General features: G+C 41.4%; 3 protein-coding genes across 4 annotated transcripts; 1 reads left to right on the forward strand and 2 right to left on the reverse strand.

Moving 5' to 3' along the window:
* Positions 1-409: 409 nt before the first annotated feature.
* On the reverse strand, positions 410-8,352 carry LOC115627413 (putative vitellogenin receptor). Of its 2 annotated transcripts, XM_030523075.1 has the most exons (7): positions 8,180-8,352; positions 7,828-8,111; positions 6,277-6,690; positions 3,477-5,981; positions 1,235-3,407; positions 958-1,173; positions 410-895 (listed from the first exon to the last, which is right to left on the reverse strand). In XM_030523075.1, coding segments are annotated over exons 1-7 (5,745 nt in total). In that variant the 5' UTR covers positions 8,182-8,352; the 3' UTR covers positions 410-744. The 2 variants fall into 2 exon arrangements, with proteins under 2 accessions (XP_030378935.1, XP_030378934.1); XM_030523074.1 differs by having other exon boundaries at positions 958-3,407; positions 8,180-8,351.
* Positions 8,353-9,974: 1,622 nt separating this feature from the next.
* On the forward strand, positions 9,975-12,843 carry LOC115627366. Its single transcript, XM_030523016.1, has 4 exons — positions 9,975-10,010; positions 11,070-11,165; positions 12,403-12,584; positions 12,669-12,843. Exons 1-4 carry the CDS (start codon positions 9,975-9,977, stop codon positions 12,841-12,843), a joined length of 489 nt encoding a protein of 162 aa, XP_030378876.1.
* Positions 12,844-15,890: 3,047 nt separating this feature from the next.
* Positions 15,891-16,647, reverse strand: LOC115627367 (putative lysozyme-like protein; the record flags this gene model as incomplete). Its single annotated transcript, XM_030523017.1, has 2 exons — positions 16,639-16,647; positions 15,891-16,559 (listed from the first exon to the last, which is right to left on the reverse strand). Coding segments are annotated over exons 1-2 (678 nt in total), but the record flags the coding sequence as incomplete, so codon positions are not given.
* Between the last annotated feature and the right edge of the window lie 2,336 nt (positions 16,648-18,983).

An 18,983-nucleotide genomic window follows, 5' to 3' on the forward strand; every position in this document is an offset into this window, starting at 1 on the left:
AGCGGTGGTGTGGAACAAAAATAGTTAGTTAGTGTGCCCAGATGTCAAAAACGAAGAAAGGTGTGGACGACTGCTGTGATAAATGTTCTTTAAATGCTTATATTTATTTAACATTTAATTTGCTTAGATTAAAGTGGCAATATCTCAAGATCTCTGCTGACTGGTTTTTGTATGGCATCAATACGGTAATAAAAAGTCTATAAATAATCCGAAAGACTGTCGAGAATACTTTCTTTGCTATGCTAAATTATTATCTAGGAAGTAAGCTCAATAATAAGTTTTAAAATTTGCTTCTAAGCCGATATTGTTTATAATTGTGTGCCCATAGTTTCCGAAGCTGATCGAAGTTTATATTTTATCTAACAAACAGCAAGGAGGAATAACCTAAAAATTGAAGTAGCTACATCGATTTGCTTTTTAAAAAATAGTTTATATTTTGATAATAATTGAAGCTTCTGGTGATACAATTTTGGATTGGAAATGAAAGTATTAACGGAAAAGGATGATTTTTAAATGGCGCAACGGCGCTAAACAATATTAGTGTTAACAAAGCTATAAGCATAGTACACATGTACTGATTTAATATTAATCCTCTGCTCTTCACACATACATACATAGATACATACATACATACACGGAATGGTTCGTTTGCCCCACATGTTCTTACACATGAAATAAATAGATCTAAATATTGAATAACAAAATGAAAAACGAAACGAAAATACTGAGTCCAAAATATTGAGCTCATTCAGGGCACAAGTCGTGCATGCGCATCATCGCCTGCGTAACCTCCGCCGTACAGCCCGGAGTCGGCGGGATCATTGCCATCGCCTGCCACCATGACATTTGGGACGCTTCCGGTCCGTGACTTCCCCAGCGCGTGTATTTCATCTGCCTATGTTAAGAAAAATCCAGTTCAATTATTGCCAATTTTTTCTAAACTTTGTTTTCACTTACTCTTGCGGTTTCGAGCAGAATCTCCGAGCCCATCTCGTGGGGTGCGGACGGGCGACCGCGCCAAAATCTCTGAATCGACGCCATACCGAATTGCATCGTTTCGCGCTCGGCAGTAAAGGAGGCGGCTGTGGTGGCATGGCTGTTGTTGCTCGTGCTGCTGGTGGCCGTGCTCGTGTCGCTGGCCATTGATTTGCTGCCCAACGTCGCCAGCGGATTCTGGAAATGCAGGTTAATATTGAGATCGCGATGGCCGCGCTGCTGGCGATAGTACATGTACCCGCCCAAGGCGCCCAATATAAGGAACAGTCCAACGACGGTTATCAGCCATATGTGGCTGCTGGTCTTATGCTCCACCTCGCCTCCGTCCATCTTAGCTAACAGTGCACCCTTGGTTATCTCGTTGCGATTAGTGTGGGCGCAATGGGAGCCCTCGGCGATCACCGCATCACCGCACATGCACTCGTATCCGAAGGACGCCTGCACACACATGCCCTTACAGTGAGCATGTTGACAGGGATTCGATTCCGGCATCGGCTGACGGGACTGACCCGCCACTAGAATGTCCTCGGCATTGAGAATGTTCAGGTTGAAAGCCTTGCAAGCGCGGCTAGCATAGAGCTGGCAGCGCACAGCCTCCTTGGAGCCAATGTTAACGATGTAGGCATAGTTCTCGTACACGCTCAGACCTGAGGGATGCAAGACGGCGTTGCCTTTCTGGAGCAATATACGTGGTTTCCGGCTAGGACCACCACGGGTCCGATAGCTTATGGATTCAAGTGTTCGCGTGTGTAGGTCGACATAGTAGAGCATCTGTTTGTGCGGATCCAAGGCGAGGGCCGTCACATAGGAGCTAGACTTGTGCGCGATTGCTTCCCGCTTACTACCATCCAAGCGGGCCATCGAAATCTGTGACTGTGGATGTCCAAAGGACTCCGCACGCACCGTCACATAGAAGAGCCGTCGATGGTAGGCGTCTATGGTCAGGGTTTTGATATTAAAACGCGCCGGGGCATCCAAGATCCGACCGCACATTTTGGCCGTAAAGGAACAGGCGCGAATTTGGTGGGGCGAGGTACGAGATATGACATACAAATTATTGGCTACCCAGTCGAGGGCCATCTTTGTGGGTGATACTACCGATAGGCCAGCCAGCACACGACCTGTGCGCAAGTCTAGTTGATAGATCACATCCTCATCTTCGCTACTAAAGTAGGCCAGCTGCTGGCGCATGTTTATGTCGAAGCCATTGATGCGAGTGTCATTGGCCGACCAGGCAACGCTCAGCGACATTGGTTGCTCGCTCATGTTGCGTACCTCGTTGTAGCTCGTGAAGAGCAATGTGGCCGAGCTCTCGATGCTTTTGCAGCTGACACGATCCTGTCGCAGCATAAAGTCCGGGTAGCACTGACAGCTGTAGCTGCCCAACGTGTTTTCACAGAGCTGAGCGCATGGTTCTTGCTCCGCACATTCGTCCACATCTATGCATGAGCGTAAATCGCTGTCCAGCCGATATCCTTCGAAGCAGGAGCAGACGGCACCGGTGGGCGTGGCGCGACACTTGTGCTCGCACACTGCCCGGCCAGTGGTCGCACGGCAGGCACTCGCACATTGGGGACCTTCATCAATGCCGGACGCACAGTCCGCAAAGCTGTTGCACACCCGAGACATTTCCACGCACTCGCCATCCTTGCAGTCAAACATATGTGGCTTGCAAGCCCGTTCGGTGCTGGTCCAGGGCATGCTGCTATTACCAGTCGCAGTGGCGTTGCGGAAACTGGCACAGTCTAGCTCATCGGAACCATCAACGCAGTCTCGCTCCTTATCACAACGGAAGTCCATGCGAATGCACTGCTTGCTGTCCAGACATTGAAACTCGTAGATGCTGCATACCTCGCCACAGTCATGTTCATCCTCCCCGCGGGGACATTCGGCGGTGCCATTACATTTGACAGCGGGGTCCAGACACAACTGCAAATTACTGCTGCACTGGAACATGGGTGTGGTCTCATTGCCGCAGCTGATGCTCGAAGAGCCAACCGTGGGCTTGCGTCGACCAGTTGCTAAGTCGCAATTAAGCTCATCGGACTGATCACCGCAATCGTTGTGGCCATCGCAAACAAGACGGGCGTCCAGGCATTGACCCAACAGGCAGCGATGCATGTGGGCCGGGCACTCGCGAGTGCCGCACTTGTCATGCTCGTCGGAGGCATCACTGCAATCGATCTTGCCATCGCACTCCCAGCTGCTGGCTATACATGACCCACTGGTGCACTGGAAGAATCCTGCGCCGCAGGGTGGACGCGCATCGGTGCCGGGGCCAATTGGACGCTTGCAGTGGGACTCATCAGAGTTGTCGCCACAGTCGTTACGGCCATCGCACATGACGCTGTAGTCTACACACTTGCCATTGTCACAGGCATGTTGATGATTGTGGCATCGTTTTGTCTTGTCTGCGGAAGCAAGATATATATATGGGCCATAAGGTTATCTGTAGATCTTTGCTCATAACGATAACTTACCAAAGTTTGCACAATGTAGCTCATCGGACTTGTCATGGCAATCCACATGACCGTCACAGCGTTTATCCATCTTCAAGCACTGCAAACTATCGTGACAGCTGAACTCGCTTATGGCACAAATGACCTTCGGGCGTCGCCGATCCCCAATTGCCTCGCAGCCACTTTCATCCGAGTTGTCCGGGCAGTCTTTGCGTCCATTGCAGCGATGTGAGAGTGTAAGGCACTCGCCAGAACGACAGCGGAATTCGCAGTCCAATGCTTCAATACAGCTGCGATTCATAGCATCACGATAAACGAATCCGGCGGGACATAGACAGGCGCTCATGAAGCGGACATCACTGACGCAGACATGCGAGCAACCGCCATTGTTATGCTGGCATGGATGATCCTCCCTACTCACAGGCATGCTTGCCGCCAGAGGAATGCGCGTGGGCAGTGCATGAGCAAAGGCATCCTTCGTTGCCTCGATATCAATGCGTTTTTTGGGTCCCATATTGCTCTTATGAGTCCAATAGACCGCCTGCGACCCCAACTCCGTCCAGAACAGATCTTGGTCGACCAACGCTATCGCATACGGACGTCGCAGCTTGCCGCGGAAGGGATACGCATGCGCGCTGCGATAGTCCGTGAACGAGATGCGTCCCGTATCGCTGTCGGACCAAAAAAGCGTGTGACTAGTGTGATCCGAGGTCATCTTAATATCGTCATCCCCAATTTCATCATCGAAGACATGCGTCTGAGGTCCATGACCGCTCAAGGCTAACTGATCAATGTGCACATGGCGACGAGCTCGCAAGGCTACGTACATGAAACCATCCGCCGGCATAACCGACAGTCCAATGGGTGCCTCCAGACCAGCAAAGAAGCGTACAATGGCGCGCTGATGTGTACGCAGAGACATCACCTCAATCACATGTCGCTCCGCATCGCTCCAATAGAGATTGTGCGCCAGCTCATCAAAAGCTAGAGCTGTCACATTACCAATATTTCCAGTCGTCAGGACTGAGAGCGTGTGCTGTACCGGATCGAACTCAACCAAGGTACGTTGCACATTGTCCGCAATGAATACGCTACCATTGACGCTGTTGTAGGCCAATTCGTTGACCACATACGGCAACGTGTGGTGGGCACTGACCACATGTCGGCCGAAGGCCGTGTGCTCGATCTCTAGGAGTACATTGCGCAAACCCACAAAAAGGCGTTGGCGCTTTGCGGACTTAACACAGCGTCGCTGATCCTCGGATAGACGCATGCCGTCGGGACAGGCACAGGTAAAGCTATTACTTTCCGCAAGTAGACAGAGGTGCGAACAGCGCGAAGAGAGACAGGCGTGGGAGAGCCTAGGCTGCTTGGCTGGATGATATACGTGCACCGCATAGATGGTCCGATCGCGTGTAATAACACGATGTCGCTTTCCCGTAAACTTGTCGCACACATGGACGCTCTTCGTGCCCCAATCCGACCAGTACAGGTCATCCTCGAACAGGGCCAGGCCATAGGGATGTTTCAGCATGCCATCGAGCACTGTATGGCGTCCTGTGCCGTCCGATCGTACGCTCTCAACAGTGCCCAGCTTGGCATCCACCCAGTAAATTCGCTCCTGATGCATATCAAGCGCAATGCCATTGGGCCAATGGATATTCTCCGTGACAATTGGTAGCGAGTGCATGCCATCCATAGAGGCACGTGCTATCATTGGCTTGCTCCCCCAGTCTGTCCAGAACATCTGTCCACGTTGTGGCCAAAGCGCAATGCCTCTCGGCTGATGTACATCTTTGGTAACGAGAACCACACAGGTCATGCCATCGTTGGAGCAGACAGCAATGTGCCGCATAATGTTGTCCGAGAAGTAGATATTGTCGGTTAGCCAGTCAACGGCAAGGTCCTCGGGTGCATCCAGGCCAGACGTTAGCAATATTTCGGCCATGCTGCCATCGGGCTTGGCTCGCACAATGCTCTCAGCTTCGTTCTGTATGTTGGTCCAATATATGTAGCCCCCATCATAGGCCACTCCAATCACTTTCGTCAAATTGCTGGCCACTGTGAAAACGCGCTGTTGGCGTAAATGAACGCCCATAACCGCCATCTGGGTGGTGTAGAGCAACAGAGGTTCCTCCTCACCCTGACCGCGACAGGTGCGGTTGTTTGCGTCCAGCTGGTAGCCAGAGGCGCAGGTACATCGATAACCACCGGAGGTGTTCTCGCAACTCTGGCTACAAACATCTTCGCGCTCTTGACACTCGTTCACATCCTCGCATACATTTTGAAAGCGCGCCTGGCGAAAACCTGGTGGGCAATAGCACTCAGCTCCGCTGGTGGGCATCATCTGGCACTTGGCTCCGGCCGGACACTGCTTGCTACTACAGTCTGGCTTGGCATGACAGCTTTCTGACTCATCGCTACTGTCCGTACAATCGGCCTTGCCATTGCAAACGAGATCTAGGCTCAAACAGGCCGCCTGATTGCGACACATGAACTTTCCGAGCTCCGGCTTGCAGAGTTCCACTGTGAAAGGGTCGAAGAGTATTTTATAAATCAAGCTAACTAGGCTAAATAGATTCAGAGCCACTTAAAACAATTTGCTATGAAAATATTGATAGAGTACGTGTCTTAATCGTCATATTTTGATTCTACAAATTGTTTAATTTTTGTAAGCTTCACTGTTGTTGGGCTATTATCGTCATGAAAAACTTGTGAATCTCGACAAATCCGTGGGCAAATTATTTGCTAAACTGACCAAACATTACATACTTCTTGACTCTTTTATAATAAACATTATTTGGGAAAGCTGGACACTTACCGCAGCCATGCTCATCGCTGCCATCACCACAGTCATCAACGCCGTCACACACCCATTGCTTGCGCTCCAGGCACTTGTTATTGCTACAAAAGAATCCTGTGCATTTGGTCTGGGCTTGTTTGCAGCCATCTAGCTCATCGGAGCCATCGCGACAGTCCCGCTTGCCATCGCACATAAAGTCCAGGGGTATGCAGGATCGTTCCGTCTGACAGGTGTACTCGTAGACGCTGCAGTTGCGCTTCGTGTTGCCCGTTGGCTTGCTCCCGCCTGGCCGTTGGGGTCGTTCGGGGCAGTCTAACTCGTCCTCACCGCCGGGACAGTTATCGATGCCGTTGCATTTTAGTTCTGCCGATAGGCAGGCACCGTGTGGCTGGGCACACTGGAACCAATGCGGCTGGCGGCACAGCTTGTAGTCTAAGGGTGAGTGTAAAGAGTGAGGCATATAGATTAGAAATGAGTTCGTAACAACAGATAAATTTTAGAGGAACTTAGGACCCGCCCCAACATGAATATGTGCCACACACATGTGCATATAACAACCAAGCGAGCATCACACTGCCTCCACAAACAACCATGGGCAAGCTTAAGATAAGAGCATTGCGGTCAACCAACCGTTTCTGATATACACGCATCCACCCAGCGATAAGATATTTTTAGACACAATTGTCAGAAGCACCCAACTAGTACCCCACCACGTAGGGAAAAAGGGTATATTAGGTTTGTGCAAAGTATATATTTTGTTGTATATATATTCTGGATCAGCAGGACGAGAGAAATCGATCCAGACATGTCCGTCCGTCCGTCCGTCTGGATGAACGCCTGGATTTCGAAAACGGTCGATCGCACATTAACCAAACTTGTTATACAAGTATAGACGTTCCTGGTTCCTAAGCTACACGAGTTTATTTTATTTTTTTGATTTTCCCCTCCCCTCCCCTTGCTACAGAATTTCGTCAATACTGTTCACATTTCAAAAACAACATAACTGAAATACACGTATCTTTTATATAAATATCTACTTTTGTTTGAAATTTCATCAAAATCGGTCTATCCGAAGAAAAGTTATTAGCGAAACAATTTCACTCTAGTACTACGCCCACAATCTGCAGCACTAAGTTTGCTTTCTTCTTCTTTATTGAAAATTCTGAAATCATTAAGTTATTTACAGCAGAACCTGATTCTTCGATTTTATTACAAATTAGATCGGATGTTTAGAGACCCATGTAGAGGATAATGGCCACCCACCAGCGAAAGAACCTGCTTCGGATTAGCACTCAAGCAAATATCTAGCTTACAATGGATAAATGGATAATTCCCTAGCTTTCCATTAGTTTACTTAATTTTGAGAGTTGTGGCAAAATTCTTCTCAATTCCGCTATTATATCAACTAAATGAAGATGATCTTGTTTTTACAAATTAGTTAGACTAGTCTGTGCTTTATATTTGTTGTTTTGAAATGGATTAGATGGCACACTTTTTGGGTAAGCCACATGAATGCAGTTGTCAATATAATCCCCGTAATACTGTAATCCCCCACTATGAAGAACTCACCGCATTCCAATTCGTCTGTGTTGTCTGGGCAGTCTCGACGTCCGTCGCACATCTTCGCCTGTAAGATGCAGCTTCCGTCTCTGCACTGGAATCGGTCTGCATCGCACCGCGTGTTCGCTGATCCCGGCGTGGCGGCAGCAGGCGAACCGCAAAGGAGCAACAGCAGGGCAGCGAGGCGCAAAAGGCGATGCCACGGGCAGGTCCTTCGTAGGAATTGCACTCGCACATGGCAATGGGACTGATGATGATGGTGTTGATGGCGCAGCAGTTTTAAAGTTTCGGCCCTGAAATAAAGCACGTTGCACTTTGTGAGGTTATGTTAATGTAATATTCCTAAATAGATGCGACGTACATTCGATTGCCCGCTATGGTTGTTTCAACGTTTTGTTATCCACAAATGTCTATTTTCTGCATTTAAGTATTCATATGTGTGTGTTTTAAATTAAGACGGCATTCATTGCACATTAAACATGAAACAAATGTAACAAAAAACGCGTCTACACGAGAAAACAAAAACAAAAAATACAGAATCCAACAAAACGTGTTGAAGTCTTAAAGCGAACTGAACTCGAGCTTGGGTTGCAAAGAAATTCTCGCACTTACACACACACACACACACACACACAGTGCACACGATTTATGCGATTGCATGCGAATCCGTTACAAAATGCCGTTAGAGTTGCAGCTTTGATGCGACAGCGCCCTCTGCCGCCTGCTAATGTGGACTTTGCACAAATCAAAGCTCTTGAGCTTGCAATTTTTGACAGCGCGCTGTCCGTCTGTCTGTTTGAATTATTTAAGCATTGAAATGAAAATTAAAAATAATTTATGGCGTTCACTTGCGCGGTTATTGTGGTACCAAATACATTTTTATACTAATTGGCACGCATGCGTCACTTCACCCAACTGGTATTGTTATAAAGGCTATAAAGAAAAGTGTTAAGTGTACAAATGTACATACATATACATACATACATACATACATACATACATACATACATACATACATATGTACGTATGCACAAGCGTGTGAATAGAGCAAGGCCTCAACATCTTGTGTTTTAATGACGTGATAAAGCTATGGCTAGTGGGCGGTCAGGGGAAAGAGAAAATCATGCTGTGCGAAGTTATGTTATTTGTTGCTTTCCTCTTCCCACTCTTTTGTTTTCTATATAGTACATACACCGAAAAAAATATGTATCAATATCAATTTAATATTGGTTGGTCAAAATAAAAGAAAAATGCAAAAATGAATAAATTAATCCAAATATCATATTAATAGGCAAAAAATAAAATTTTTATATTTTCTAAAATATGAAAAATAATATCGATGTAAATATTTGATGGCTAGCGTACTAGCTTAAAAGTAAACTAATACAACTAATTCTGTTTTTACACGATATATTAGTTCCTTTTAATGCTAGGATAGAGATTACAAATAAAATAAATAAATAAATAAATAATTAAATAAAATTGATTCACCTTGGATGTATTTTTTTTGTGTATATAGTATGTATACTTATGGTATATCGTATATCTGCATGAATTTTGCTTTCGATTAAAAACTGCGCGAATTACCAATTTCGAGTGCCTGGGGCTTTGCTGAGATACACATATAAATTGCAGCTAATGAATCGCAATAAACACAAGTACCTCCAAATGTATTTAGTGTTCATTAGTTTATAATTCGATTTGGCCAATTAGCAAACCATATTAGGCGTAAAGTAGGTGAATAAGTATAATAAGTGTGGCAGCGATTTATTTGAAATGGAAAACAATTATCCATTTGTGCCTTTAAAAAATTGCAGTATGTCTGACAGAAATCAAAAGGACGGATTTTTAACAATAATAACTTTAACTATAAGTATGACGACGATCAAGTTTATTTGTATGTATATATGTATTATATTATAATATGCAATAAAAATACTTTAATAGAAGTACTGTTAGTAAATTTGAAATTAATTATTTATCTATCTATCTATCTATCTATCTATCTATCTGTCTATCTATCTACCGATCTATCTATCTATTGATAAGCCCACATCTATACAGATTTAATTTGAAATAAAATGCATTGCTGCTTGCTTATTTCTCATATTTTTGCGATCGTGCGATCATTAGTAATTCCTGAGAATGGGTTAAACATGATGCAACAGTCACTCATAAGTGAAGTAGTATGGGTATGTAAGGCACTCTTAGGATTGATGGCATCAATATATCTAATTAATTTGTATATATATCTTGCCGATCTAAGACACGTCTGGCTCATCTGGCCCCCGTCCTTGTCCTGCCCCCTCTGCCCACGAGATATGATAAATTTGCTTTTGCCGGATGATCCATAATCGTAACCGCAACTGCAACCGCAACCGAAACCGCAACCGGGTGGCACTTCAGCTCCGAGATTCTGACAGTGCTAGACTCGAAAACAATTAATAACGGTTGTACGTTAGATTTATGAGCAGGGCCATATAAACAAGAGCTAAGTCGGCAGCATAGCCGACAAATGTCATAAAAACAAGGCACGACGAAGCGCTTAGAAGCAAATATTGTGGTAAAAAATAATAACAACTTTTAAAAAGAGCTCTAAAAATAAGTTAAGCAAAAAGTCCAGAGACACTGACACGGACATTTTTCAAAATACTCGTGTATATATAAATTGTATAATTAGAGAAAAAGAGCGCGCGACGATATTGGCGGGCTGCTGCTGTTGCTGGGAAGCAACCTGCTAGGATGAAAAAGGGGCTGCGGGGGTGTGGCTGTCATAAAAATATACATATACACATATATATGTATGTACATTTGTTTTTTTTTTTTGTTGAAGCCACAGACGTGGTTTTTCCATGGCAAACCAATTTTGGGGTTTGTTTGTTCGTTTGTCTGTCTGCCTGCCTGTCTGAGCTTTTTGAGGTCTCCGATGTGGCGAGTCGTGGGATAGCAGCAACAAAAATAAAAACAAAAACATTAATAGCAACAACAACAACAATAACAAAATATTGTCGTCCATACATGCTGCGCTTTTTAAGTGATGTGAGTAATGAGCTTTGTCTGCCGACACAAGCGATTTTGGTTTTTGGCATTGCCGATGTTGTTGTTGTTGTTGTTGGTGTCGTCTCTGGGGCGAGGCGTTAAAATTAGTTGTAAAATATCTGAGCGAGTAATATATTTCACTTAATAACATCTCAAGTCGGTTGCCTTAGAAAACGTATAAAATGCAAAGTCTCTGATCTTATGGATCACAGTCGTTCGACTCCATTGGCATCGTGAACAGCAGAAGACATCCGCTGCAAGATATACCCAGAACCACCTTTAAGGATCAGCAATACAGCAACAATATGGCAAGTAGTGGTGGATCGAAAAAATAACAACAAAAGCATATGAAAAGTGATTTCAAACGGGCTATTGTCCATCGCATACTTTGAAAGAAGTTTGCAAATAGAAAAACCACAGAATTAGAGTTTAAAAAATTGGGATTAATCAGCAAAATAATCGTGAGGAGTGACTTTATAAAAAAGTCCTTTAAAGGTACATTTTTTTACGCATAGGTGGACTGACTTGTGATTTCGTAAAGTGATTTAAAAAAAAAAACAATGCAGACAAATTGATAACCTCCTATTTTTTTTCAAGTGAGTTAATAAATGTGAATTATACAATTGAAAAAAATTATCAAAACAATCGAGGATAGAACCATTAATAAAGCTTACTTGTGATTTTGTAGACTGCCTTAAAAGTAAACACGAAAATACAGCGATTTAGTAGAACAACAACAACAACAAAATCACTTGCAAATGATTTTGTAAATAATCTACAACAGTTCTAAGAAGGATTCTTTGAAAAAACAAATTTCACAGCAATTATTTGTTTGAAGCAATTATTCGGCGACTTTATGATTTAAAAAGTCACCAAGGGAGGGAGTCCTTTAAAAATCATTACAAAGGGGAATGTTTACAAAAAAGTGTTTTCTTGTTTGGGTACAAACGTAAACGTCCGATTTGAAGTCTTTAGAAATTCATTTCTTTTTGTCCTGCTGCGAATCAGCCTGCGGATTTGGCGATAACATGACAAATTGACAAATTTTGTTATATAAGACCACTCTTACGGAATTTGAAGACTGTGCGTAATTTTTAAATCTTTCTCTTTATACGATGGTGGGAAACGAATTCACATTGTGGCCACAGAAAAAAATGTGATTTTGAAAAAAGTATTTGAATGAGTTCTTGTTAAAAAGCAAGCGCCATACTTGATTTGCGAAACCAACCCATAGAAAAAATGGTTTTATAAATACGATATATACATTTATAGATATATAAACTTTCCGTTCTTAAGAGTATAAAGCCATCTTTACTTTCTCATAAATGAAATAATGAATCGTCAAGTTTAATTAAAAAATTCAATGATTGTCCACGATGGACACTTTTAAATAAAAACACTGCTAATACAAAAAAAAAAAAAAACTCAGTTGTGACACCAATTCTATAAAATTCTATATACTCGTGTAAGGAAACAACACGCGAGTTTCTATTATTTGTTCAGTGGAGTCAACAATTCATAATCGTTTATTTGCTTCCCCCACAGCACTGCATTATCGGCATCGCTTTGCTCGCCTCGGTGGCGCTTTGTGGCGCGGATGTCTCGCACTTATCGCGCAGCTATCTGCCACCCGCTAGCGGCGGCGTCAGCAGCTATGCCTCGTATCCGAGCTACAGCAGCGGCCTGGCTAGCAATGGAGCTTACGCGGGTGGTTACTCGAGCGGTGCGTACACGGGTGGCTATTCGGGTGGTGGCTATGCTGGCGGCAACGCATACTATAGCTCGGGCTCGGGCCTCGGCTCCGCCTACAGCACGCCCCTCCTCACCTCCAGCTATAGGAGCTACGCAGCTCCCCAATACAACAACTATGCCACGCCCTCGCGCGCCTATCTCGCGCCAGTGCAGAACTACGTCAGTGCTCCGGCCGTGAGCTACAGCAGCGGCCTGGATACCAAGTACGCCGACAATGGTGGCTATGTCTATTAGATGTGGGCTTCCCTTACATCTTACCAATTTCTTATCTAGCCTAAATTTTGTATTTTTTTTCCATTAACTGTTATACACGTACTTCAAAATAATAATAAAAAATGCGTTATGTCAAAACATATTAGTACTATACTGGAGAAGCTCTTTGGAAGTACGAAAAATTGTGTGGGATATTGAAATGATATTGTTTTTTAGCAATCTTTTAGAACTGTCTATCGAGATATTAAGGAGTCGGCCTCACTTGGTGTTATAATAGCTCTTCCATCGATAGATGGTATTCCTTCGAGTTCTTGCTTTCAGTTTGAATTTTGCAGGGACTGTACTCATTATAAGTGTTATTATAAAAATAATGGTGAGATTTGAATTTTATTCATTCTCTCAAAATACGATAATTTAATCTTTTATCTTTATTTAAATTATGTCCGGTTGGACATGAATGAATGGTTTTTTCACTTTAAAAACAAAAAATAATCATTATTTGCTATCCCTGGAATTTTGTCTTCAAGCAATATTACGATAGATCCATAGAAAACAACAAAACCTACAATTTAAAATATTTTCTGTCCCATTATTAGGTTCAACAAATGCCACAACGTTTAGAGTTGGTGAAAATGGCTCGTAGGGCTATTGGTGCAAAAATCAGTCCGCCAATCAGTAGAGAATTGTCTAAAATGAATCTACAATTACATTTTATATTATTTATTTGTACTAACGATAATAATATATCAATCTAGCGATATTAAGAAACACTATATAATTAAGCTACTTATGAAAAGCTAATTAGGGAAAAACAGCTCTACATATAACTTTGAAACTATCGGTAAAATATGGTAAAAATATTCGCTACTGATAAGGAATCACAACCCGGCTTACCTAAGTTCATGTTTTTCTTATGAGTGGAGCTTTCTGTATACGATTTTTTACATTTTTCTCATAGTACTGGAATAAAATTTTTCATTTCACGACAAGTCACAAATGGAATCAAATTCTTGATGAAAACAAGTAATATTTGTGGTATACGTTTATTTATTCATTTTGAAGAACAATTCTAATATTTTACACTGAAAAAAGAAGTATGTCTGTGAGTAAAATTTTTCATTTAACGACAAGTCACAAATGTAATCAAATTCTTGATGAAAACAAGTAATATTTGTGGTATACGTTTATTTATTCATTTTGCAGAACAATTCTATTATTTTACACTGAAAAAAGAAGTATGTCTGTGAGTAAAATTTTTCATTTAACGACAAATCACAATAGGAATGAAATTCATGATGAAAAGAAGTAATATTTGTAGTACACGTTTTTATACCCTGTACCCAAAAGGGTACAAGGGTATATTAGTTTTGTGCGAGTGCACATGGAACACACAGAAGGAGGCTTGGTAGACCCCACAAAGTATATATATTCTTGATCAGCATGACAAGCCGAGTCGATATAGCCATGTCCGTCTGTCCGTCTGTCTGTCCGTCTGTCCGTCTGTCTGTATGAACGCAAGGATCTCCGAAAGTATAAGAGCTAGAATAACCAAACTTGGTATACAGATTCTCCTGAGACCGAGAAAGGACGAGTTTGTTCATTTTTTCTGATCCACCCCCCCACTCCCCCCCTATTAACGATTTTCTATAACTCCCGTAATTCTTGGAATTTTGAACTAAAATTTGGTAGTCACATTAGGTTAGTTATTATATAACCGTATACCAAGTCTCATTATGATAGAATGATCGGAAAGAAAGTTATAGCCATATAACCAGGCCCAATGCACACATACATACATATGTACAAGTACACAAACATGCATAAGGCACGATTCTGATGTAAATGTAAATGTATGTATGCATGCATGGAATATTTTATATTTAATTTAGTTAATTAATTAAATTAATTTAGTTAATTAATTAAATTTAATTAATTAATTAATTTAATTACTTTTTTGAGGGGTGGTACAGGGTATTTAAGAGTTGAGCCTGCTCGACTTTAGCATTCCTTTCTTGTTTTATTCATTTTGAAGAACAATTCTTATATTTTACACTGAAAAAAAGAAGTATACCCGTGAGTTAAATTTTTCATTTAACGACAAATCACAATAGGAATGAAATTCTTGATGAAAAGAAGTCATATTTGTGGTATACGTTTATTTATTCATTTTGCAGAACAATTCTTATATTTTACACTGAAAAAAAGAAGTATACCCGTGAGTAAAATTTTTCATTTAACGACAACTCACAAATGGAATGAAATTCTTGATGAAAAGAAGTAATATTTGTGGTATACGTTTATTTATTCATTTTGCAGAACGATTCTAATATTTTACACTGAAAAAAAGAAGTATACCCGTGAGTTAAATTGTTCACTTAACGACAACTCACAAATGGAATCAAATTCTTGATGAAAAGCATAAATCAATTAGTAATATTTGTGGTATACGTTTATTTATTCATTTTGCAGAACAATTCTAATATTTTACACTAAAAAAAAAGAAGTATACCCGTGAGTAACATTTTTCTTTTAACGACAACTCACAATAGGAATGAAATTCTTGATGAAAAGAAGTAATATTTGTGGTATACGTTTATTTATTCATTTTGCAGAACGATTCTAATATTTTACACTGTAAAAAAGAAGTATACCCGTGAGTTAAATTGTTCACTTAACGACAACTCACAAATGGAATCAAATTCTTGATGAAAAGCATAAATCAATTAGTAATATTTGTGGTATACGTTTATTTATTCATTTTGCAGAACAATTCTAATATTTTACACTACAAAAAAAAATCAAATTCATTTTAAAAGCTATGGGAAAAAAATTCGGATTGTTTTGTGCCGTGTCCTTTGAAAATTAACGAGATCTCTTCAGTGCCTGTGGCGGTATTCATAGCCACCATTTGAAGCATAGCGAGTGCCGCCATAGCCACCGCTGCTGGCACCACCTCTGCCAAAGCCACCGCCGCCGAAGCCACCAGCGCTATAACCACCGCTGCTGGCACCACCTCTGCCATATCCGCCGCTGCTGTGGCCAATAGAGTTGCCGAAACCACCACCGCCGCCATAACCACCGCTGCCGTAACCACCACCGCTTGAGCCACCATAGCTGCGGCTTGCCGAAGCAGCATGGCTGCGCCCAGCGGAGTAGGATGGGGCTGACGAATAGCCGCTGGAACGTGCGGGCGCCGAGTAGGAGGAGGCTTGGGAGGCAGCTGGTGCTAGATATTGTCGGGATGGCGCTGAGGCAGCTGATGCCGAGCCATACCTTCCTCCACGGCCACTGGCACCGCCAAAACCACCGCCATAGCCACCGCCATGCGACGAAGCAGCTGGTGCCAGATATTGGCGCGAAGGGGCAGCCACAGGTGCCGAGTAACTGGCGTGGGAGGCGGAGGCCGCCGATCCATGACTGGAGCCACCGCCATGGCCGAAGCCAACAGCACCACCAAAGCCGCCGGAGCCACCGGAGCCGCCGAAGCCTCTGTTACCACCGAAACCACCGGAACCACCGTGAGAGCGGCCAGCATACTGGCCTCCCCCGCTGCTGGGTGGTAAGTACTTGGCCGATGGGGCCGAAGCGGCAAACGAAGTGCCGCCGGCAGCCGATGCCGAAGCCGCGTTGTAGCTGCTGCGAGCGTTCTGCTGGGGTGGCAGGTACGTGTTGCTCAAAGGACTCGCCACACTGAGGGCGGCCAGAGCCAACAGCCCTGCAGAAGTGCCAAACGGACGCTGCAAAGAGAAGCCGCACAGCCAGTGTGGTCTCAGTTTGTGGTTGTTGTTGTGGTTGTTGTTGTTGTGTGGTTCGTACACTTACCATGGTGCTAGTAGTAGTGCTTGGGTTCTTGTTCTTTCGTCTTCTTGGCTGTGATGCCAACTGATGAAGATTGCGCAATGGAGAGCCACTTTTATAGCGCCATCAAACAATTGCTGTCCAAAAAGACGTACGCCCCTAAGCAGACATAGCAAGAAAAAAAGACAAAAATTAAAAAAGAAATACGAAGAAAAATAAAGAATCAACACAACTTAACGTAGAGTTCTTGCCATTACTCTTGTGGTTGTTCTTGTGACGACGGTTGTTGTTGTAGTTGATGTTGTCTTTTCAATTAGCAGCAGAACAGCACGATAGTAGGATTCTCAACACCAAACATCGGTTTACCATTCATTTTGTTATTGTTTGTTGTTTTTGTTATTTTTAGACGAGATTCGAAAGTTAAATTAATGATGCGTTTTTTGCCGTCCGCTAATCGCGTGTCGTCTGGCTTGGCCTAAGCCGCCAAAACGTTTGACCAAAAATAAAAAACCAAACGAAACCCTCAATCGCAAATAATGGGGGAAAAAAAGGCAAGTATCCCCATATGCCAGGCACCTCCATAGACGGGAGGATCGTGACTCTTTGGGGCCAGCGAGCCATGCACTTGTCTCCAGACTCAAAAGCCGTCCTCATCGTCATCGCCATTGCCATTGCCATTGCCATGCGAGCCAAGAGCAGGTTGCTGGTCTAAAATTAAAAACAGCGATTACTCACTAAAATTTATAAACTAATAGACATTAATTATAATGATGTGGCGTGTTGTGTATTTATATCGAAGTACTACGAGCAGTTGGTGGGATAATAAAAGAAAAAAAAAAAAAAAAAATGAATAAAATGAAAATTTTTATGGTACTAGCCAATGGTAAGTAGCTGGGAATTTCAGCAAGTCGTCCACTCCACTATTGGACTTGTGCTTTGATAGTTTTAGGTGCGAGTGGGAAGTGGAGAGTAAAGAGACAGATGTCTCTATTATGGTACACCGAAAACAAAAATCACAATGACACCAAGATTTATTTATCTGATAGTGGCAGGTGGTAGGAGAAAAATAGTTTCATTTTGGTTTGATTTTAATTTCATTTTAATGAGAACTATCTTTTATTATGAATTCTATTCAATAGTTGAGCTTTGCATAACAAAGATACGTTACTTCATCACCTATTTTAAACACTAAGTTCCAAGCATACGCATAGTGTTAAGAATAATTTAAACTAAATCTGGAAAGAAACTAAATCATGCCTAAAATAGTGATATCATTTTTGTACCATAAATTGAAGGGAAATAGACACTCAAAAAAATAATTGCCTAATAAAAATGAATACTTTTATATTATATTATATTTTCATAATCAAATTCATGCTCTATTATTTCGTATTTAAATCAAATATAAACTACGTTAATTTAACTAAAAACATATGCAATTACTGATTTACATATGAATAATATTTAAAACAAAGTGTAAATCTTTGTTATCGTCATATTTAATTTTAATATGCGCCCCCTTTAAATAACAAGTAGTTAATAATAAAATAATAAACAATTCTGATATTTTTCTCTACTTTAATTTTATATTTTTTGTAGTTGATTTATATATACTAGAAATTTGTAACATTTTAATATTTTTTAAGTTAATTCGAATACTTTTAAATGTAAAATGGAGCCAAACATTGACTAGAATTCCCAAGTCGGTTTTCGGCGGTTGTGTGTTATAAAGACGAATTGTATCCAATCAGCTTTTCCCCACTTTTAACATCAATATTTATCTATGCTATAAATAGCGGAAAGCTGAACATGTTTTTTAATATCAAAAGAATTTGGAAAAAATACTTTCTAATAAAACTGTTTCTCAATATAAATAATACTATAATAGCTCTAAACTCTATAAGCTACTTACCATTTGTAATTTTAAGTGAAATTAATAATAATAATAATAATAATAATAATAATAATAATAATAATAATAATAATAATAATAATAATAATAATAATAATAATAATAATAATAATAATAATAATAATAATAATAATAATAATAATAATAATAATAATAATAATAATAATAATAATAATAATAATAATAATAATAATAATAATAATAATAATAATAATAATGTAATAATATAATATATATATATAATATAATATATCACTAATAAAAACAATTTATACAGTTTTTAGTAAAGTAGACAAAGGGGAGAAAAAATATTTTCTAATTTTAAAAAAGAAACCTTTGGCGTTACTCAAACCCACATACACTTTAAATTTAAGATTTTAATATTAAACTCGTGTAATAACATACGTACTTTTTATTATGAGTTTTTATTAATTATTTATTAACTTTTATG

The sequence above is a fragment of the Scaptodrosophila lebanonensis genome, unplaced genomic scaffold (genome assembly GCF_003285725.1).
Source record: "Scaptodrosophila lebanonensis strain 11010-0011.00,11010-0021.00 unplaced genomic scaffold, SlebRS2 tig00000092-arrow-pilon, whole genome shotgun sequence".
Lineage (NCBI taxonomy): Eukaryota > Metazoa > Arthropoda > Insecta > Diptera > Drosophilidae > Scaptodrosophila > Scaptodrosophila lebanonensis.

Coding starts and splice junctions, on each gene's coding strand:
- LOC115627366 (XM_030523016.1), top strand. CDS start 9,975: ATGATGCAACAGTCACTCATAAGTGAAGTAGTATGG. Junction 10,011..11,069: donor TCATAAGTGAAGTAGTATGG/GTATGTAAGGCA, acceptor TATGGATCACAG/TCGTTCGACTCCATTGGCAT. Junction 12,585..12,668: donor GGTGGTTACTCGAGCGGTGC/GTACACGGGTGG, acceptor CTCCGCCTACAG/CACGCCCCTCCTCACCTCCA.
- LOC115627413 (XM_030523074.1), bottom strand. Junction 6,691..7,827: donor CACAGACGAATTGGAATGCG/GTGAGTTCTTCA, acceptor ACTCACCCTTAG/ACTACAAGCTGTGCCGCCAG. Junction 5,982..6,276: donor CAGCGATGAGCATGGCTGCG/GTAAGTGTCCAG, acceptor ACCCTTTCACAG/TGGAACTCTGCAAGCCGGAG.